This window comes from Phoxinus phoxinus, assembly GCF_949152265.1.
Source record: "Phoxinus phoxinus genome assembly, chromosome: 3".
NCBI lineage: Eukaryota > Metazoa > Chordata > Actinopteri > Cypriniformes > Leuciscidae > Phoxinus > Phoxinus phoxinus.
Window position 1 is genome coordinate 31,534,954 of NC_136878.1, and position 23,332 is coordinate 31,558,285.

General features: G+C 36.7%; 2 protein-coding genes across 13 annotated transcripts in view; both read left to right on the plus strand.

Moving 5' to 3' along the window:
- msh3 (mutS homolog 3 (E. coli)) overlaps nucleotides 1–12,962 on the plus strand; it is a 65,438-nt gene extending 52,476 nt beyond the window's left edge. For 3 of the 5 annotated variants that reach the window (XM_079606116.1, XM_079606113.1, XM_079606115.1), the window contains 3 exons: nucleotides 6,163–6,289; nucleotides 11,378–11,546; nucleotides 12,143–12,532. In XM_079606116.1, the coding sequence (XP_079462242.1) occupies nucleotides 6,163–6,289; nucleotides 11,378–11,546; nucleotides 12,143–12,227 (381 nt within the window). In that variant the 3' untranslated portion in view covers nucleotides 12,228–12,532. Of the gene's footprint in view, nucleotides 1–6,162; nucleotides 6,290–11,377; nucleotides 11,547–12,142 lie in introns of all 5 variants that reach the window. The other 2 variants (XM_079606112.1, XM_079606114.1) reach the window with 1 other exon arrangement.
- Nucleotides 12,963–14,341: 1,379 nt separating this feature from the next.
- rasgrf2b (Ras protein-specific guanine nucleotide-releasing factor 2b) overlaps nucleotides 14,342–23,332 on the plus strand; it is a 64,272-nt gene continuing 55,281 nt past the window's right edge. For all 8 annotated transcript variants that reach the window (XM_079606104.1, XM_079606107.1, XM_079606105.1 and 5 more), the window contains exon 1: nucleotides 14,342–14,954. In XM_079606104.1, coding sequence (XP_079462230.1) covers nucleotides 14,679–14,954 — 276 coding nt within the window. In that variant the 5' untranslated portion in view covers nucleotides 14,342–14,678. The remainder of the gene's footprint in view (nucleotides 14,955–23,332) is intronic.

Consider the following 23,332-nt stretch of genomic DNA (forward strand, 5'->3'; position numbering starts at 1 on the left):
TATTGCTCACAGAATTGGCATGAGCTGGTTGTTTCAAAGATGTTGATGTTTTATGGAAAACAAAATTACTACTGGTGGTGTCTTTTTACTATTGTCCATAGTTGGGGTTCAGGGGTCTTTCAGATGTTTTGTACATTTTTATTTTAAATTTTTTAAAAAGGGATTTTATTTTTATTTTATTAGTACAGCTTTTTACTTATCCTGGCAGCATTTACAAAATTAAGTATAATTTTTGTAAAATAATTTTTTAGAATATATATATATATATATATATATATATATATATATATATATATATATATATATATATATATATATATATATATATATAGAAATCTACTGGAAAAAAACAGTAATATTGTAAAATATTATTATTACAATTTAAATGTACCTGTTTGTTATTTTAATATATTTTGAAATGTAATTTATTCTTTCAGATATGCTGCTTAATATTTTTGTGGAAACTGATATTTTTTCAGGACTCTAATAAATAGAAAGTTCAAAAGAACAGCATTTATTTTAAATAAAAACCTATGTATCATTATAAATGTCTATACTGTCACCTTTTATTACTTAATGCATCTTAGCTAAACAGTGACTTTTCTAAGCCAGTGGTTCCCAGCCTTTTCCAACTCACGGCCCACACAACCAAAAACGTAAGTTTCCATGGCCCACTGCAAGAATTTTAACAGACCTGACTATTTGTGTCGCATTGGTTAATGAGGACTTCGAAACAGAGATTGTTAACACAGTCTTTATTAAATAAACTGCCAATGAACAGAAAATGCAGATAATGGGTTACCGAGCTCAGGCCCAGTTCCAAAATCAAATCAGGTGCTCTAGCCTTAATGCACATAAATCAGACATTGCAAAAACTTTCCATTGCAATGGTCACTAAGTCAATCATTGCAGTTTCGAGAGTGAATTCTGCATGTGCAACTTGTTTGTGGCCATTGATCAATGAAGCCGTCTACACTTTGTTTGTTAAAATGAGAGGATTCGTGAGCTTGCAAAACTCAGCACTGAATAACAACTCCAGCGTTTTGAGCGGTGAGTGGATTCTGACTAACTTAAACACCTCTGATTGGCCATTGCGTTCAAGAAATCAACAGATACTGTATGTCTGTGATTGGCTACATTGCTCAACACTGCAAAAGCATGTTGTAAATAGAAGCATTTGATGCTCTCCAGAGCGCAAAAACAAATGCGCAATGGAGCGTTTGCCAAATCATTTCGTCAATATCCTATTATTACAGCTTCAACTGAGGGTGCTCTTGCTTTCATTTGAGTGTGGTTGGCACCCTCTGCACCCCTGTGGAACCGGGCCTGACCGCACCTCAAGAGACACTGGCACATAATTAGATAATTACACCTTAAAAACTAAAATATTTGTGACTCACCTAATGCAAAGGTTGGTGTTGTTTAGCATTTACTAAGCAATGTATGACAGACTGAAGAGAAGAAAGTTGCAAATGGAGATCAGGCTTGACGTGAAGCTTATTCCAGTAAAATAATGTATAATGTAAAATTGTATAATTAATTTGTATTTGTAAATAACAAATTGTATTAATAGCAATTCTGAACAGCTTAGTAATTACATGCCAACACCCTAGCAAGGTGGTGGTGACTATAAAGTGCAAGCACCACTCAGTTTCTTCAGAAAATGTCACATTCCAGTCTTATTTTGTCCACTAGAATCCACTTAGAATATCATGAGCATTATACGCTCAGACTCGCGCTGCACAGCTGTAGTTGTGACACTGCGCACTCACAGAGGTTCAAAAATACAACGCTTCAGTGTTTGCTCAAGCGTGTGCTTCATATTGAAATTCCCCCCCTTCACACTAGAATAGCTTTTTGTCCATGCCCGTTTGCCTTTATAGTGCATATATGTGTCCTGGCAGCATCTTGCAGAGAGTGTCTGCACATCGCCATGGCAACAAGGCTCACTCGTTCACCTGCGCTGTATTTAAGAATGTAAATACGTTTGTTGTGTAACACCCTTGAATGATGCATTGTGAGCAGCCTTGACGCAGAACTTTCTTCTGTGGGCAATGGGTAGTAGAGCAGCAGTGGTTGCCATAGCGAAGATGCAGTTAGAGGCACATGTTAGAGGCAGGCAGTCACTCCTCAATATTTAGAGAGAGCATTTCTAAGTTGAGATAACTGAAGAAGTGAGAAGGTGTGCTTAAGATACCGTAATGTTATTCAGAACTTCGAACTTGGGAAACTTTGCCCTCTAGTTGTGCAATAACCTGACCTTGAAGAACTCTCCTTTCACTCAGTGGCTGCTGGTCATTTTTCATTGGTCATGTCAAAACCAGATTATACTGAACTCTCACTTGATCAGAGTTTTTGCCCTTGGTATTTCAGTTTGAAATCTTGCTTCACATAACTGTATTATGCACATGACTGGGGACCTATTATAAAAAAAATTCCCTTTTACATGGTGTTTGAACATAAAATGTGTGTCGGACTCGGCAGTGTGTGTACACCACCACCCTATAAAGCCGTGTGTCCACCAAAGCGTTTTACCAGAGGCTAGCGTATTTTTTCCAATTGTTTTTTCCCACATTTTAAAGAATGTTACATTTTGGGTAAAACGCAGAGCTTTATTCATTATGTCGACTCCTTTGCGGTGTCTGAAATTGCTGACTCGTGTGTCAGAGAGCTGGAGCTGTCGCAGAAACAATATCACAGTCACATAGTTTTATCCTACTTGTAGCTTACTTTACAATAGAAATACATTGTAATTTTATACATACTTCCATGCCAGCTTTGTGGTTTCCATGATATCCTAATTTGTGTTTATCATTAAACAAATATTTTTATAAAAAAACTGCCAACGTTTGGCAGTTTATAAGTGTACATGCATTTATATGACTAGATATTATTTTTAGTATCTTGAACTCTCCTGTTAAAGCAGCTTTTTTTTTGCGCTATTTAGAGTGTAATAAATATTCGTATTGCCGGCCTTGTTTTGAGTTAAAGTAAGTGGAGATGCTGTCAATTGCGAGTGTCAATTCCATCGACTACTACAGTGGAAGTTAGGAATCAGACCTAACACCAAACACCCCTACTGTTTTGTTGTTGTTGTTGCTGGAGTATCCAAGGCATGCGCTGTAAAGGCACTCATTTGCATTTAAAGATACATGTATGAAAACAGCGTGGCTTTGCTTCAGACACATTCTGGGGACACCTACGATTTATATTACATCTTGTAAAAAGGGGCATAATAGGTCCCATTTAAACATCAAATGTGTTTGGTATCACAGTGCGCTTTCATACAGACAGATAAATTACTTGTTTGAAAACTTGGATCGAATTAATGATTTACAATCTGTACATTACGATATGAGTGGCTGGCTTTACATCATTTCCAGGAGTAAGGGGGCACAAGTCTTTATCAACCTGCCTGAAGACAAAGTCATGTTTAAAAGTTCCCAGACAGAAAAACAAGTAGCTGAATTTACAGAAGTTTACAAGGTTCATGGTATTAAATCTAGGTACTCCAAAACTTTTGGTTTAAAATATAAAATTAACATTCAATAGTTTTGGGTCAGTATGTACCCGAAAGAAATTACTACTTTTAGGACGCTTTCACACTTGGTTAGATTGCCTGTTCTGAACCCGGGGTTCGCTTGCTCCCCCCTCCCCCTCCGCCCGATAGACTGTGTTCACATTATATAATTTGTATCCGAACCGCGGTACGCTTGCGTCATCAAGCTGCAGCTTGCGCGTAATCGTGTTGCTTGGTAACCGCTATGAATGAAAACGATTGCGTTCATATCAGCAACGAACCGTACTGGAGTTCACATGAACCGTACCCCAGACCACCTCTTTTTAAGCGGACTCGAGTACGGTTCGCAGGTGTGCACCCGAGTTCGGAAGACAGCGTTCATATCATCCAAACAAACCAAACTCTGATGTCATACGAACCCGGGTGCGCACCAAAAGTGCTAGTGTGAAAGCGCCCTTATTCAGCAAGGATGCATCAAATTGATCAAAAGTGACAGTAAAGGCATTTATAATGTTACAAAAGATTTATAATCCAAATAAAAGTGGTTTCTTTTGAACTATTCATCAAAGAATCCTGAAAAAAAAAATTTGTTTCCACAAAATATATTAAGCAGCACAACTGTTTTCAACATTGATGATAAGAAATGTTTCTTGAGCACCATTAATAAATAAATAGTTGAACAGTGTGACTGCGCTATTTATTGTACTTGTAATGTAAATATAAATGTAGAACTAATTTGTTTAGTTATATTTATAACCTTTTCACACCGAACATAAATATTTGGCACAAACAAGAATTTGAGTAGAAGCATTTGAGCATTCGCCATATAACAGAAACACTTTTTTTATCCTTCAAGTAATTTGTTTTTTCTTTGTCCGGTGTTTAAAAACTTGCTGACCAATAAGAGACACCGTAAGCTTCAGTAATGTTCTCATCATATGTATTTACAAATAATGTTGGTTGTATTTGATAAGGATGGTAAAGTTAGCAGCTTTGCCTTGAAATTCTCTAACACCTCCATCAGTAAAAATAAAGACTGCCTGTAATAAATGTGAACTTCTTGCGAGGACTGCATCACAGAAAAACACAAGACATAAATCTTATTTATGGCATATACAGTGCAGAAGCAGCATTTTCTTTGATTGTGCCACATTTGTACGTCCTTCACGCCAACCAATGTGTAATCTTCTGACCTGCCAAACTAAGACTTCTGTCAGCAAAACTGAATGATAATGCCAAGAGCAGCCTCATGTCTCTCGTTCTGCTTCAGCGGCCTGTCTGCGTATCCTCTGTGTGTCTCATATTCACACTCTAGCTCAGTGCCTCACATGAGCCTGCTAAAAAAACACATCAATAAATGGAGGAATGAACACATCCCCCCCTCTGGAATGAGATGTGCGCATTGGTGTGAGGTGGTAACACTATGCAGATAATGGGCTGCTGATAATGTTCGTAAGTGGCGAGTGAGGGGGTGGTTGCTGTTTGCGTGGTTTGTGCGTCTGGCTCAAGGATGTCTCGCTCTTTCACACAGGCAGGATGCTGAGTAACCAAATCTATATTGTTATTCCTAATGGATTGTCTTTAGTAGTTGAGGTGAGGAGAGTGAAATTGTCTTTTCTGACTGTAGCTTTCAAGCTAAAATCACCAAACTTAGCACAGTCAGTGTTCTTACTTATTTTTTTCTTGATATTCTTGTAGTAAATTATTAAATATACCAAAAAAATATATTTCAAACTCCAAATGTTAAATATAAAGATACACAAGAACTTTAACCTAAGGGATAGTTCACCCAAAAATGAAAATTACCCTATGGTTTACTCACCCTCAAGTCATCCTACTGTAGGTGTATATGACATTCTTCTTTTAGACGAACACAGAGTTATATAAAAAAATGGCCTTGCTCTCCCAAGCTTTATAATGGCAGTGAATGGCCATTTCTGTTTTGAAGTCCATAAGTGCATCCATCCCTGATAAAAGTAATCCACACGGCTCCGGGGGGTTAATAAAGGCCTTCTGAAGCGAAGCGGTGAATGTATAAGAAAAATATCCATATTTAAAACTTTTATAAAGTAAAATAATTCCACTTACGGCTAAAGCACAACTTACGCAACTTGTGACATCGGAAGTAGCGTAATGCGTCATGGCGTAACGTAAATTTCAGCAGTACGTCGCATTACTCGCATACCGAAAGTTTTGCTTAATTGCTAGACTTAAGTGGAATCCGTATGTTTGTTTGGCCTGAAGCAAGTTATTTTACTTTATTAAGTTTTAAATATGGATATATTTCTTACACAAACGCATCACTTCGCTTCAGAAGGTCGTTATCAACCCCCCAGCGCCGTGTGGATTACTTTTATGATGGATAGATGCACTTTTATGAACAGAAACGGCCATTCACTGCCATTATAAAGATTGGAAGAGCCATCTAACACTCAGAACACCTTAGCAACTGCTTAGTAGATTTGAAACTTTCAGGTAAGAATTCATCAAGTCAACATTATAGTTTGTCTGACAAACTTTCCTTTTCTAGTTACTTTTGCAGTTCTGTTTGGTGACACTAGCGGTGCAGAAATGACGGCTTTATCTTTAAAGTATGTTCAGATGTGTGGAGTCAGATTCTTTTTCTTCTCTGTGTGTTTCAGGTGAAGTGTCTGACGTTGTTTGTGACCCACTATCCTCCGTTGTGTGAGCTGGAGCAATTGTACCCGCAGCATGTGGGGAATTACCACATGGCTTTCCTGCTCAATGAGCCAGAGAGCACTTCTGATGGTGTGTATGCATATATCTGCCAACTTGCATTACATAAGCTTATGTAATATTTACACTTCTGTTCAAAAGTTTTGGGTTGTTAAGATAATTTTTTAAGTCTCTTAATCAATATTGTGAAATTATTACAATTTAAACCAACAGTTGTCTGATTTAATATATTTTCAGAATTAATTTATTCCTGTAATAATTTTTCCTCTGATTGCAAAGCTGTCATTACTCCGTTTCACATGATCCTTCATTCTAATATGCTGATTTGCTGCTCAAGAGCTACTACTTTGATGTATAGAAAGCATTTATGTGAAATATTGTGTTAGTTTACATTGTAAAAGTCATTAAGGTCACTTTCGATCAATTAAATGCATCCTTGCTGACTTATTGGTAGCTTTTTAGATGATATCCAATCAATATTTATGTATGGCTTAAAAGGTGCTTTAATCTGGCAAACGATATTTGTAACCAAACAGCAATTGCAGCTAATTATAGTCAAAATGCAGTAAAAGTCTATTTAAAATTAATCTATGCATAAGGCAGATAACCTGGACCCTTCCAAAAGGAAACTAAGAGCATCGATAAGAACTTAAAGTCCCCCGGTGAATCACCAAAATTACATATTTAAAAGTTTTTTCCTTGAAAACTAATTTCTTCATGCCTTAAAAATTGCTTGAATGTAACTCTACACCCTTGCCTCATTTAGTATACGTGGTTCTATGCATATGCAAATAAGCCCCGCCTCCACTCACTCACACCAGCTCAGAGATCCACCAGTTTTTGATCACGTTATGCTGATTGGTTACAAGGTAGTTTGTGATGTCAGAAACACCAGCGATTTCAAACCGCGTTTTTGAGACTGTCATTGGTTCACTGCGGTTTTAAGGAGAAAATACTCAGCAATGGTGTTGACTTTGCACAATTTTGCAATATTGTTGAATTTGCACATGGTTTGTCTTAAAGCACATTTAAAACATCACATAGACACATAAACAACGTTAAAAACTTGATTTTCTCCACAGGGGTACTTTTAAGAATTCTGCTAATATATAAAATGGGGGAAAACTAAACCTTGTCACGAGATTAAGCAGTAGTATAATAACAACAGCCATGGAAAATAAATGTTTGAGAATTAAGCCCTTGTTCAGGGAGTGGTCAAATAATTATTTTTGTTGTTCCAGGACCCTAATATTGTAGTTATATCATTGTTCCCCTGCTTGTACTTTTATATTTTGCCATCCGCATCCTTGATATATCTTGATGTATGGCTGTTCTGTGCAATCCATCAGTATTACTGATCTTGCCTTTCTTGATAATGAGCCAAGCACGTTTATTAACTTCATCTTGATATGATCTGAGAAAGCCATTAGTGTCTGGTTCGGGAAGTTGATTTCATCAGTGCACACCAAGCAGTATTAGAGAGTGAGGAGTGCATTGTCTTGGAATATGCTGGTTTTCATAGCCTCTGAACCAGTTCCTCTGCTATTGTATGTCAGCTGAGTCATCCAGGATTTCATGGATCACTTACTCATTTGTGTTACCTTTGCATTGACCTTATGCTGCTTGAGTGATCAAGGAGTGCAGCACACTTTCTTAGACCTTCTGTTAGTCAATCCACCTATTGTCTATTTGATCTGTCTGCAGGAATAGTTATATCCAATACATGATGATGATGATGATGATGATGATGATGATGATGATGATTAATATATAATACTTAACTCTTTACCAATACCAAATAATTTTCTGTGTGTTTCTCGTGTGCTTCATGATTTCCTGTAAAGCCTTACATTTAACGTGTAGAATAAGAAATTTCAGAGCAGAGCCTGATTTAAATGAAATGCCTTAAAGGGATAGTTCACCCAAAAAGGAAAATTGTCATCATTTTCCATCATCATTAACTTATTCCAAACCCTTAATACTTTGTCTTAATCTTAATCTACTGTACTTAATCTTTTAAACGCATATTAAGATATTTTTTTATGAAACATGAGAGGTTTCTGTATCATATCTCATAATTTGTGCTGACTTCAGGTAGTGACTGCTCAACTGATCATGTTTGCTTGTGTGTCGTGTTAAGGAGCAGATGGGATTGCGAAAAAAGAGATAAAGTTTTTGATAATGATTCAAATAAGGAATAATGAATTGCTGAAAACACCCGAAGTGTACATGCACAATTTCAGGTTTACCATGGTTAGCAGACATATGTTTGTGTGTCTCAAGACATTTTTCAAGTGTCTTTTTCTGCTTCTTTTGCTGTGGTAGATTGTAAGGCTAGAAGTTCCTTTGGTTCCTTTTAAGGAGTCCTTGTTACAGTGTAATTATATATTTAAGACTTAAGTACTGAGTAATATTGAACTACATTACATGATGTACATATACGGTTAGGATTAGGGTTTGGTTTATGGTTAGTTGCATGTAACAATGCATAATTTACTGTTATTATTATAAAAAGTACATATGTACATGTAAAATTAAGTGTTACCGTTCCTTTCATTTCAAACTTTGAAGCAGCTTTGCATGAAGGATCATGACAATGACGTATGGAACTTGAATGACTTCATTGTCATGCTGTTATAGAAAATTGATGAGCACCTTGAAACATCTGTTGACCAACCAGGGTCAAGCATTCTGGTGTTCTGTGGTACTGTATAAATTAAAGATCCCCTGTGGTGAAAATCAAGCTTTTAATATTGTTTATATGTCTATGTGGTGTTTTTAATATGCTTTAAGACAAACCATGTGCAAATTCATCAGTCAACACCATTGATGAGTATTTTCTCCTTAAAACTGCAGTTAACCAAAGACGCGGTCCGCAATCACCATTGTTTTCTACGTCACAAATATGTTGTAACCAATCACATTGCATATCATTAACTATGACTGCTCTGCAGCAGGTGGGAGTCTCAAGAGAAGACAGATTATCCCGGTATATTTGTCTGTTAATATGAAAAATCTGGTACATTTAGCAATATAGCGAGTGAATTATGTATTAGTGGTGTAATGGTACACAAACATGATGGTTCATTATGAATATCGGTATTGAAGTCACAGTTCGGTACAGCAGTGGGGAGTAAATTAAACACAACATTTCTGATTTTTTTCTTCTTTTTTTTAATTTTTTATTAAACTGTGATTTATTGAACAAATTGTGTCTCTCACACTAAATAAATTCAGTAATCATTACATTTTCTTAAGTATAAAAAAAAAAAACGTATCTCCGCTAATGCTGTAAACTAAATATCAGATGCCCTTACTTGCACATTACTATAATATTAAAGGTTACAATTAACAACAGAGCACAAACTAATAAATTAACTTGCTATTTATTTTTTAGATATACTATCAACACTCAAATAAAAAAATAACATAAATTGCACATTAGGCAGGTTTTGCATGAACTTCTCCAATTAATTTTTGAAATATAATAATTTACACAGTTACTGTCATAACTTGTTTTCATGACTGTGACAGTTCGGGACGAATACATGTACAGTACCGTTACGCCCCTATTATGTGCATGATGTTTATTACAATGTTATGATGAACTATATGCCTTTCTCCGCTGACGTTTCTAAGAATACTGATTGTTAGAAGGCAGCTGTCTGACTCTGAGATGACGAATGGGAACAAGGGCTGAATCCGAAATCGCCCCCTAAACCCTCATTCACTATTCCCTACGTTAGTTCACTAATACTGTTCACTTGAAGGAGTGAGCGAATTCAAATTGCTCTTACTCCATGAAGACACTTTTTTTACACTGGAAAAAACATTTAAATATGTCATTTTGGTGATCAAAGATACGTTTAAACGATACAATTATTGACTACAGGGGGATTTTACATTATACCAGGAAAGAAAATTCTAGAGCATTTAAACCTTAGTAACCAGGTAGTGGTTACTTAACAACTGGCTTGTGTGTATGACAGTAATCCTATTGCATAAGAAGTCTTTCCTCTTCTATTTCTCATTGTACCGTGGTGTGTAGTTTCACATCCAGCATTGCAATTCTGTCCAGATTCAGAGTTCAGATTTAGATAATCTGAACTCAGCTTGGTTCACTTATTCATGGTTCTTTCCTTCTTCTTCCTTCAGATTCCTCAGGGTTTCTCTTTTTTGTCCCACACTTAATAATCTGTGCAATACTTAAAAGGTGATCGAGTTTGTGACAGATTTGCTGAGAAATATTGGGAGAAATGCTTAACAATATTCACAAACCATATTCACAAATAAGGTTAATAAAAAATCTGTGGTTTCTGTCACACCATGACATAGGAACTGACTTTTTCTGAGCACTGAAGAAGCAAAACTTTCTGCTCTTGTTCATTGAAATACCTTTTCTCAGACAAAAACCTATTTTCTCATTTATGCCATCATGTGGGTATTTTACACAGATTTTACACTTTTTGCCAAAGGTCATGTAATCCTATACTGTATTTGATCAGTTAATACCTTTTTTTTTTGGGTACTTTTTATAAAAAAAATTATGTATAAAACCGTAAAAGACACAAAAGCCTGTCAAGTCATCTTCGCACACGTTTATATTTAACAGGCTGTACAGTTACTGTATTTGACTTACAATAATCAAGTGACACTTAAGCTGGTATCCTATTGGACAATCAGGCTATTTATTAAAGGAATACATAAAAATGAAAATGCTGTCATCATTTTACTCACCCTCGAGTTGTTTCAAACCTGTATGAATTTCTTTCTGAACACAAAAGAAGATATTTTGAAGAATGTCAGTAACCAGACAGTTGATGTACCCCATTGACTTCTATAGTATTTGTTTCCCCCTACTATGGAAGTCAATGGGGCCCATCAACTGGTTGCTGGGATTCTTCAAAATATCTTCCTTTGTGTTCAGTAGAAGAAAGAAATTTCATACAGGTTTGAAACAATTCGAGGGTGAGTAAATGATGACAGAATTTTCCTTTTTAAGTAACTTCCTTTGAGCATCATCATCAGGATTATAATGGATCTTGTTTCACAAATTCTCTTTTCAAAACTTTGTTCTTTCCCAGTGCATCCTCTGATCTTTTCTTTGATATTACAGAGTGCTTCCGAAGTGTTTAATAACTCTGTTGCTCTCATTTCTAGAGGAGGAGTTGCCCCCAGAGTTCATCACGTTTCTCTATCAGCTGACTGAAGGCGCAGCCGCCAGGAGCTATGGGCTAAATGTAGCACGTCTGGCTGAAATCCCAGAGTCCATCCTCAGAACCGCTGCATTCAAGTCCAAAGAGTTGGAGGCTCTCGTGAACAGCCGGAGGTACGTGGGCTGAATGGTTACACAATGGAAAAAGAGCACTGTAGTAGATTTGGATTGTGGAGGAGCTTCCTTCCGAACAAATATTTCGACTTTTCAGGGAGAGAACTGATCTGAAAATCTGAAGAGGTTACAAAGTGTTATAAGGATTAAGTTTTCATTTGCTAAAGTAGTAGATTCACACGTATTCATACGATGCATTTGATCATAGAAATGGAAGTCAGTATTAAAAAGTACATGTCCTGTTTTATAACATTACTCTGTTATTAAAGTCAGCTGCTTTGCATAGATTATTTTCACATACCAGTAAACCAGTTTGTCCAGTCGCATGTATTTTCTATTAACACTTGCAATAAATTTAATGGGAGGAAGTAAATAGAAAAATGTCTCCCTTTTGATTTAAAATGTTAATATTTAAAATCAGTTATCTATAATGCCTTTAAATGTTACACCAGCCACTAAAACAGAAATGTCTTGATTGATTTTGGCTACATTTATTAAAAATATTTCCTGAAGTATTGACTCAGTGAAGATGCTATACCTTTTTGTAATGGTGTGATGTAACATGATATTATCCCCTTCTCTTTTTACAAACATAGGAATATGGTGAGACTGTTATCTGATGCCTGGAGTATCAACAACAAGGAAACATTGCTGAATTGGAAAAAGTGTAGTAGTCCCTAATATTAGCATGATAGGTTTTTCCCACAGGATGATGGTTGCAAAAAAACAAACACTGAATATCATGTATTTAAATACACCATGTATTTCATCACCTGTTTTACCTTAAAACAGAAGATCTTACAACTTCAAACATGTTGTCTTTATATAGACACTCATATTTCTCAATATATTTGTGACCGTATGGAAAAGAAAAAAAAGACACGTTTCTAAGATTGTTAGTGTAATGTGGTATTTACATTGATTAAACTGGACATCAAATTGTGGAAATTGTGGTGCTCATTCTCTTTAAAGGGATAGTTTCACCCAAAAAGGAAAATCCTGTCATTATTTACGACTTGCGTTCTTTTTCTGGAACACGAGATATTTTGATATTTTGAAGAATGTTTGTAAAGTCAAAAAGATTTGAAATGACAAGAGGGTAAGTAATTGATGACAGGGTGAACAATCGCTTTAAGTTTCCTCTGTAATCTCATTGTCCTCCAAAGGTGAATGATACGTCTGAACGTCTAAACTGGTGAATGAACGTCTGAGGTGAATGATAATCAGTCTTCATGAAAGCCGAAGCAGTCAGAGAACATAAAACCCTCCTGCGTCTTCCTCCCATACTCGCATTTGCATTGCTTTGAAGTCCCCAAGTTTGCTTTAATAATGTTATTTTAAATGTCACTTCAAATGAAGAATGTTGGATATGCCACACTTTATAAAGTAAACTGATTAAATTGCAATTTAACAATGGTTTGGATTAGTTTCCGTCTTTATGGCAAAAAAATACGGTATATCGGTTATCACAACCATCTTAACCCATTATATATGTCACTTTAGCATCCAAAAAGGCAAATAAAGGAAAGGTAAATGAGTGTTGAATTCTTAGATGTAATTGAAGTTGATAGATACTGATGTCACTTGCATGTGCACTGGAAGCGTCTATGTATGTTGGTGTTTTTCCGTCCTGGTCCTGAAGTACCCCTGCACTGACCCTTATCTGACCAGTTCGGAGCTTCATCCAAATTCCTGTACTTATGGAATTAAGTGAATGGGATGAAGAGTGAAACTTTTCAACTTGATAATTCATGCGTGACAAGGGACACATTCAAAATGTGCAGTGCTGGGATCCTCTAGGACAAAGATTGTGAACCAGAAGCCCTATTGTAAGAATTTGTTTAAAGACACAATTAAATAAAAATGTACAATTCTTGTTTTTTTTTAAATAATATTGCAGTATTATAAAATATTTGATTTGCAGCAGCACCCCCTGTTTTCACAGGATTGTAAATGCAACCCAATTTTTTGTTAATTTACATTTATTCATCTTTAGCATTAGACATGATGCGCCACGCATTACGTAATCACGTTGGAAAGGTCACGTTCACGTCATCTATCGAAGTTATTTGTATTATACTCCGGTTCAAAAAAGTAGGGAAGGGCGAAAAACATCTCATTTTCTCCTCCAACTTCAAAATCATCTATGTTTTAATTTATTTGTATTATTTTTTTATTTTTAAAGGAAAAAAAGTGACCTTTCCAACGTGATGACGTAATATGTGGTGCGTCGCAGACCAGCACAAGATGAACAATTGTGGTTAAAAAGTATATACATTTTTTTTTTTTTTTAAATGACCCTTCGTTTCGCTAGATAAGACCCTTATTTCTCGACTGGGATCGTGTAGAAGCTGCATTGAGCTGGACATTAGAACCTTATTTTGGTACATTGGGATAGATGGTTGCCATTGAAGTCCATTCTTTGTAGAAAAAGCCTGGAATGTTTTCCTCAAAAACCTTAATTTATTTTCACTGAAGAAAGAAAGACATGGATATCTTGGATGACATCCGGGTGAGTAAATTATCAGCAATTTTTTTGAACTAATCCTTTAAGGAGACTGAAATATGACATGTTGCCATGGACTAAATGTGAATTCTTTTAATGCAACTTGACCATTAAAGCACCTAATTGGCCCTGTCAGGTGCCTGCGCGTCGCCCCGCCCCATCATTAAAATCTCTGCATCGCCCCGCCCCATCATTAATATCTGCGAGTCGTTCTGCCCGCGCTTTCGATCCGCCCACTCATTAAAAAATGCGCTCAGCCTCAAGGGAAAGTGAATCTCAGAGAGAGAGAGAGAGACAGGAGCGCTGTCTCTTTAAGAGGATGCCAAAGCCGATTACATCTGAGCTCAACAGTGATTCTCTCTCACCGTCTGTCCAATACTACTGCTTATTTTGCTGTACTACATGAGCTGAACTCGTTGACTGACAGTGTTGTTCGTCGGGGTTCAAACTTTTCTTCAGGCTAATATGGATTGGGCTCCGAACTCGTTTGGATGAGTCGCGTATGAGCAGTGCGCGCTTCAGCAACTTTCCCGTGCGCATTTCTCCCCAAACATCCTAGGTGGAAAGTTAAAATCACATGGGATATGGTGACAAACAAGTGAACACACATTAAACCAAGACGGAAAATGCAGAAGAGTGTTCGGTACAATGAGGGACACGCTCTGTATCTCTCCGTAGTCGCGCGTAAAGAGGGCACCAAGCGAGGCTATCTCAGCAAGAAGACCACAGAAAACAGCAAATGGCACGAGAAGTTTTTTGCACTTTATCAGAATGTTTTATTTTACTTCGACACCGACCAGAGCGCTCGACCATCAGGGATTTATCTTCTGGAAGGATGCACATGTGAACGAGTCCCTGCGCCTAAGGTGTCCACTGTTGGCAAAGACACACTTGAGAAGCTGGTGAGTTTCTTCAACATATCAGTACGAATTATGAAGGTTTCAGGAGACTTGCCACTCTTAAGGTTTGAACTTACCCAAAGGAAGGCAAAACAAACGGATGGTTGTCTTACATAAAAGTATATATTCGTTACATGTGCATTTTAAAGGTTTCTTTAAAGACAAAAGTTTAATTACAAGTTAGTCGGAGTGAAACGAAGTCGCGTTCCTGATGAGGTAACCATAGCAACATTACGCTGGTTTAGATCTTTCAGTCAGGATCTGTATCAGTATACAATACAATACATAATCACTTTATTATATGTCTAGATATCGACCAATCTCAAAAACTATATTGTGTTGTGTAAAGGTCTTTTAGATAATGAAGCTTTGCTAACTGAGTGTCCAAAATGTATTTGGTTGCGCGTGAGGAACCTCCACAAATTGCGCCATACAGCCTGCATGCCTTTTAAAAATCGTAACCCCTAAAGTAATTAAACAATTTTCACATTAAATATAATACAAAAGTAAAGAATACTGGAAATGAAAGGGAATACGTTACCCTTTTATGCTTTTTATATTTTTAGTAAATATCCGATTATCACTGACGCAATGTTCAACTTAAAGATATTAGACTATTTCTGCTCATATTGTAAATAATAATAATCAAAATGTCGACAATATGTAGCAAATATCTAAAATATAATTACAAATGTCTTTGTAATAAATTATTTATTTTCCATGTGAAAACCTGTTGCGTTGGACACGTCGTTTGAATAGGATTCGAGCAGCGCAGAAACGTGACCATGATGTTATGCCTTAAATGAATGAGACCATCGCATCCAGAGAACCCCTATAAAATCTATTATGCTATGTCTAGAGATGTCTTTAGTGAGAGGTAATATTTGATTTCACATGAGGTTCTTCTGGCAAATAAATGTGGATGAAACCAGAAATGTTCACCTTCTGCTCATATAATGCAGTCTTCTGGTATCATAACAAAAAAAAAAGTAAAATTGGTGGCCACTGATGTCATAAGAATTGATGTCAGTTGGAGGTTTAGAGGCATTCAACAGGTGCACACTTTGCACAGAAAGAAAAAATGTTTGCAAGACAAGTGTCAGGAGTATCACAAGTAATGCCTAATATGGGAATTATCCAAGCTCATCTTTCGGTTAACACTTTCATCTGCTGATAAATCTTTCACAGGCACAAATGTGCAGTTGCATTAATGTAATCACTTGCAAAATGAGTAATTTCCCCCCATTTTTCAGTCATCATTTATGTGAACACTATAGTGTAGATCTCACCTGCTGCCATAGTATCTCATGTCAAATGATCTAATTCAGACCTCACTATTGTCTGACTAAAAACACATTTTCTGATTTTACTCTAAAATGGAACTCCTCTACATGAACACTCTTGTGTAAAAGTTGAATCTCTTGAAATCCAAGTGAGAGTTTTGTGTTTGTTATTCTAGTTTTGAAGTCATAGTCCAAACGTTGACCAAATTCACTTTTAGCAAATAAATATGGATGTTGTTTAGCTGGCACAGGTCTCCCCATCGCGATTTAAATGTTGTGTACAAAAAAAGATATTGCATCCGAATTGTCGTCGATGTAGAAAGATGGTTTTGCAGCCAGATTGTGCAGCTCAGCTAAACCTTGAGCTCTTAGAAAAACATGCTTTGTGGCTATGACGTAAGTAAAGACTATATTGGCTTTTTTTTAAAGGGATAAACCATTTGAGATGTCAAGGTAAGTTCATATGTCCTTAGATTGTGTCCAGTCTTTTCAGAAGCAATTGATTTAATTATGAACTTGTAATTTATCGTGAATCCTCTGTAGCATCAACAATAGACTGAATCCGATGTTTGCGTTTCAATTAACCATCTAAACACTAATTCTGCTAAACTGCTGATGAGTTAATATAGTTATTATTGATTTCATGTTGCAGTTGCCAAAGATTCATGTACGCTCTTAAAGATGAAGGTTCTTTATTGGCACTATTGGCATGTATGGTTCCATGAAGAACATTTAACAGCCATAGAACCTTTCCAAAGGTTCTTTATAGGGGGGAAATGTTCTTTAGATTGTTATAAACATTCTTTAAACAACAACAAAAAAATGGTTCTTCCATGGCATTGCTGTGGACAAAAAAAAAAGTTATTTTAAAGGGATAGTTTACTTTGAAATTAATTTTTGATATGTTTAGCTTACTTCAAGGGTTTCCACAGTATTTTCAATTTTGATATATTTAGGTCAAACCATTGTTGTCTACAGTCATATCATGCAGGTCTATGGTAGCCTGGGAAAACCCAGACCCTCTCAGTTGTAACTGAGTAAGGGTCTGGCAAAGCTCCATAGACAATTCATTTCCACAGGGGCGTCACCAACGGACGTCGGATAGATCTAAAACCAATCAGAGCGATGAATGTCATGACGTATGCAGAGCGACGGAGAAACATCTCGAGACTCTCAGCAATTCTCTGTTTGTGTTAACGAAAATGACCATTTTAAATCGCTTGAAACAGACGCGATAGCTGATTCGAACGAGTGATGTTGTGATGTTCCACGGCGGCATCCATGTCTGTAATGTACAAAATCTGCGTCACCGTCTCTGCTCTGTCGTCATCGTGTAAAACGTTTCTGATTGGTGCCGCGATTTCGGCGGATTGGAAATGGGTTTCAATGGGCTCTTTGCCAGACCCACTTGCAGAGCAAATCTAAATTTGCCGGAAGTGGTCTGGGTTTTCCCAGGCTAGGTCTATGGGGTCCACCTCAAAGAGCACGCACAGAGAAGTCAAAATTAAACATGACTTAAAGGTGGGGTATGTGATTTGCAAAACGGCTGGCAGATTTTGAAAATACACAACTCAAATGGTCCTACCTTCTTTCCTTTGACTCCACCCATTCAAAGAACATGGACATGGAGGGGGGGATGGTACGACCGATTGATTGACGCACTTACTGTCCAATGATTCTAGGTGGTCTTGGAAATGATTGGCTGGAGTTTTTCGAGTCCTGCCCGTTCCACAGATGATTAAATTGCTTAATTTTTATTTCAGTGCTTCTAACTCAGTGGCTGTAACTTAAGTGGGTTAGGAATAGGATTTTAAGTGATTTTGAAAAAATGGCCAAAAAAGATAATTACATACCCCACCTTTAATGAGTCGTAAATGTAAGTACACATTGATGGCCTAAGACACGAAACGAGCGGTTTGTGTGAGAAAACGAACAGTATGTATGTCGTTTTTACCTCTTGTAATCACAGTCACGTCCAAGTACTCTGAGGGCGCGGGCGCTTCCTCCTGTGTGACGTGTGCGCAGACTGGTGCATAGGTATATATACACTAGATTTCACATTAAAGACATTCGTTCCCAGAACTGCCGTAGCCAAGGCGACATCTAGTGTATACATCTATGCACCAGTCTGCGCACACGTCACACACCAGGATGCGCTCGCGCCCTCAGATCACTTTGGACGTGGCTGACTGGCTGTGTTAGCCTACATCTTGGATGCCCTTGAGGTAAGCTAAAACATATCAAAAATTAATTTCAAAGTGAACTATCCCTTTAAGAGTGTAATCGTGTCTTTAGTTTGGTTTCCTTTGCCTGTTAATGCTGCTGTGAACTTTGATTTATCAAAAATCTCATGTTAGCTTATAATGTAATTAAGCTTGTGGAAAACCAGCGGTATTATAAACGTTTTCGACTTCTTTATATACTTTTTAGACACTTTTAGGCATATATATAACCAGAAAAAGATTTGTGAAGTATCAGCAGTCGTGTAACGAATATTACGAATATTACGCCTGTTCAAACCGAGATGAGATGACTTTTAATCTGCATATGTTATGTAGGCCTAGTTCTCTCACAATGTGAATGTAGTTGATAGAGTGCATGTTTGTAGCTTATATCAACTCTTTCCTCTGTGAGAACACAGTTAGAAATCCTCTCTCAATCACACACCCACAGACTCCCACACGGCTGAATATAAGTATGCACATTCTCTCCCACAGACAACTAAAAAGACACAAAGGAATAAATGTGGGCTAGTCCATAAAGAGTACAGACAGGTGTCGAAGCCGTCGATATGGGATACTGAAACTCCTTTGGGGAGAAAACCCCCCCAGTGGAATATAAATGTAATCCAACTAAAAACATTAACAAATAAATGTTTTCAGCTCTACCATAACTGATGATCAAAATGCATTTCCCACTAGTTAAGGAAATAGAAAGTACTGTTTTTGATGAGCAAAGAATACAGATTTTATAGAAATGTGTAGGCAGAGATTTCCAGTGAAACGTAAAGCCAACACTAATGTCTCCATAGTCAATGAAAACCTTCCTGTGCCTGACTGATTTTATTTGTTTATGAAGTCCAAGACTTTTTTTTTATAATGCCAGATTTCTGAGGACTGGGCATTTGCAGAAAATAGTAAATAAGGCAAATAGACGCCCTTAAACTCATAAAGGCCATGGAACAATCAGACAACAGCATGATGTGATTTTGGGTCTTTTGTTTTTACGAGACCTTTTGTATGAACTGCCTTTATGAAGGATTAATTACATCAACACAGAAACTATATGAGACAATAAAACACTTCTGAGGCTCACGGAGTGATTAGAAACAGACATAAATTATAAATACTGTATTCCCACTAATGTCGTGTCCTGGATCAATATCATAATCTTTCATTTCTAAATAAATAATCACCTTAGAGCAACAACAAACATGCTGCATTTGTAAGTATTGTATGAGGGAAGCTGATTTGTGTTGGTTAAAGCTGGATGTAGTTGATTCAGTGCATCTACTGATGTTTTCAGATTGAAATTACTTTGTGTGTATAGTATAAATGCAACAAAATGCTGTTACAGTGGTAAAGCCTTTACTGTTGTTCTCATGATGGTCACATGCATCTTAATTGCTGATATCAATTATTTATTGTTATATTTCATACACTACCCCAAGATGTTCCTTGGACTTGGTGTGTAGTTCATTCATAACAATCATAATCTTATGAGCTGACAGTTTGATGGATGAGGGGCAAAGAGATGCATCTGTGTGTACATTTCAGAAGATATTCAGGTAATAGCTTTAAAGGGGTCATGACATGGGTCACTTCTTACCATGGATCCAGAACGAGCTGTATTTAGAGCTTGATTAAATAAATGCTTTGTTTATAATGGGGAGGACGTCTTAAGCTATGAAACTTGCAGGACGTTTTAATGGTACAAAGACCTCTTATATACCAAAAGATCAAGGCAAATTTGGTTTCTCATGTCATGACCCCTTTAAGGTACAGAAGGAAGGATGACAAAGGAATAATGCAAGTTTCTTGTGAGCAAAATGTGAAAATTGTTGATGTGTCTGATGGGTTCCACTTGTACCTTTAGCCAAAGTAATGAGATTAGGTGTCGAGATGTGCACTATTAAAAGGGTTAGTTCACCCCAAAATGACTATTGTTAATTCATTTACAGGTTCTTTATTGGCGTCTGTGATTTCAGACACGATTTTAAACGTTCATAGAGCCTTTCCATTGCACAGAAGGATCTTTATAGTGGAAAAAGGTTATTCAGATTATTAAAATGTTCTTCACACAAAGAAAAAAAAAGTTCACTGAAAGGTTCTTTGGGGAAACCAAAGTGGTTCTTCTATGGCAGAAGTAGAAGACAAAATTGTGAGTGAATAATTGCTTACCTTTTGGTCTGTTCTGTATAGCTATATAGAAGGCTTAGAATTAGAGCTGGGGCCAACTGCTTAGATAGTCTTAAATGTTAGTCCATACATTTTTTTTCTTCAAGTCCTAACTTTTTAAAGTCAGTATGACATGAAAAGGTAGATTAGTCTAATTTGAATCAGAAAAGAAAGACTGATTACCTCCTAACTAACTGCTGGTCGATCACACTAGTTCTCAAGTCTTAGGTAAGTTTAAGCAACTGGCCCCTAGACAAATTTTATTTGACTTTGATGGCCACAGTCACCATTTTCATTCAGTTTTATGTTACACAGAAATCAGTCAGTCATGCAGGTAACGGAATTTAAATTTTTGTGTGAACTGCCCATTTAATTGTTTTCTTTTGTCTTCTTTTTTTTTTTTTTTGGTAAGATTGATATAGTGTAGTCTGCACTGATATCGTACTTTTAGAAGAAATGGTGCTATAATAGATGCTTAAAGGGTTCTGTCAGGCGCTTCTTACAGAAATTTGGGGTTCTCATATTGGCATAAAAAGTCCTTTAACCCTTAAAGTTAAAATTGAGTCAAGAATCCTATGGGTTCTATATTGAAACTCATTGGCCGGGCCTGGTTTCACAGACAAGGCTAAAATTAAGCCAGGATTAAGCCTTAGTTCAATTAGGACATTTAAGTAGCTTTAACAAACGTAGAAAAAAACAGTACTGGAGACAAACAATGGCACTGACATATTTTAAGATATGTCAGTGCAAGTTACTTCAGTTAAAACAGCTCAAACATGAATTTTAGTCTGGAACTAGGCTTAAACCTTGTCTGTGAAGCCGGGGGATTGAATCTTTATGAGTGCTTATGAAATGTACGATTTTGGAACGAGTCAAATTGTTATTAAAGTTAAACTGACTTAGGTCCCACTTAATCTTGTTTGCTTACAGCTTCCGATCAAATGCTTGATCACTTGTAGTTGTTACAGCCTGAAGTTTTAAATAGTTGCTTCATCAATTCAGACCAGATTATGTATTACTCATCTTGCATGGTTTCATTATATTACATTACTGGTGTTTTTGAAAACATTACATCGATAACTTTCACAGTTCACAGTGACTAGTGGCTCACCTTAAGTTTATTAAGTGACGAGAATATTTTTGTGCACAAAATAACGACTTTATTCAACTATTAATTTTCTTCTGTGTGGGCCTCTGAGTGAATTAATGTAGTGTAACAGCGCAGCGCTTCTGGGTTGTACATCAGAACGTAGGCTCACTATTGGCCGACGCTGGTCATGTGTGTGATCCGTGTGATGCTGGTGAGCCTACGTTCTGACGTACAACCCAGAAGCGCTGCGCTGTTACACTATGTGAACTCACTCAGAGGCCCACACAGAAGAAAATTAATATTTGAATAAAGTCGTTATTTTTTTTATTTTTTTTGCGCACTAAAAGTATTCCCGTCACTTGATAAACTTAAGGTTGAGCCACTGTAGTCACTATTTTAACGATGTCTTTACTAACTTTTCGGGGATGGCAGATATCAATTACCTTGCAGCCTATGAAGGTGTGAGCCAGATTTCATCAAAAATGTCTTAATTTGTGTTCCGAAGATGAACGAAAGTCGGGGTTGGAACAACATGAGGGAGAGTAATTACTGACAGAATTGTCATTTTTGGCTGAACTAACCCTTTAAAGATCTAGGTTCAGTTTGCAAACTATTGCTAAATGTTATCTGATAATTTCTTAAACATGATAATTAAAAACAACATTTCACATTCGCTGGTTATTATGGAATCTTGTTTCCGCCACTCACAATTGCAAGTTTAAATTTATTACAATTTAAAGTTTTAAAGTTGTAAAGCCAGAATTGCGTTATATAAAGTCACATTTGAGTGTTATAAAGTCAGAATTGCATGATATAAAAGTCAGAATTGCGAGTTTGTATCTCGCAATTAAAAAAGTCCGAATTGCTTCATTTCTTGCGATTGCGAGTTTATATCTCGCAATTCTGACTTTGTTACTCGCAGTTACTAGTTTATATCTCGCAGTTGTGAGAAAAAACGTCTGAATTGTGAGATAAAAAGACCCAATTATCTTAATAAAAGCGATTGTTTTATTCCGTGGCGGAAACCCGCTTCTAGGCCTATTGATATTATTCTGTTGATAGTCTACAGATGATGAGAAAGATTGAAACCACTAAGCTGGTGTCTCCAACAGCAGTGAGATCTCATTCATTATTGATCATTTTACATAGTGTGTGTCCAATCTCTGTTATGAATGTTGTTGATGGAGTTAGACACATTATGTGTTAGAAGTGTTCGTAAAAGGCTCATTCCAAATATACTCGGAGCTCTACTCATCAATACGTTTACTTTGCATGTAATCCTTATCCTACAATGTCTGCGGCTTCGCTTTTCTGAAAGTAGACTTTTATATTTACTGTGCATTGGAATGGCATAATCCAACTGAGAGACTACAACATGTAGATAATTCTTTTCAATAGGCAAAAAAAAAAAAAAAAAGCACAGGATGAGTAGGTTTGCTCTCGTAAAATGATCAGGTAAAGAGTTATAGAAATATGAGAGAAGGGGATAGGTATGAAGTCAGTTTAAGCTGCTCAAACAGACACCAAATCTCTGAATGTTGTTGCATCGACATATTTACAGAATATTGTATGTAAGAATAACGTCCGAAACATACAAATATGTGAACAGAA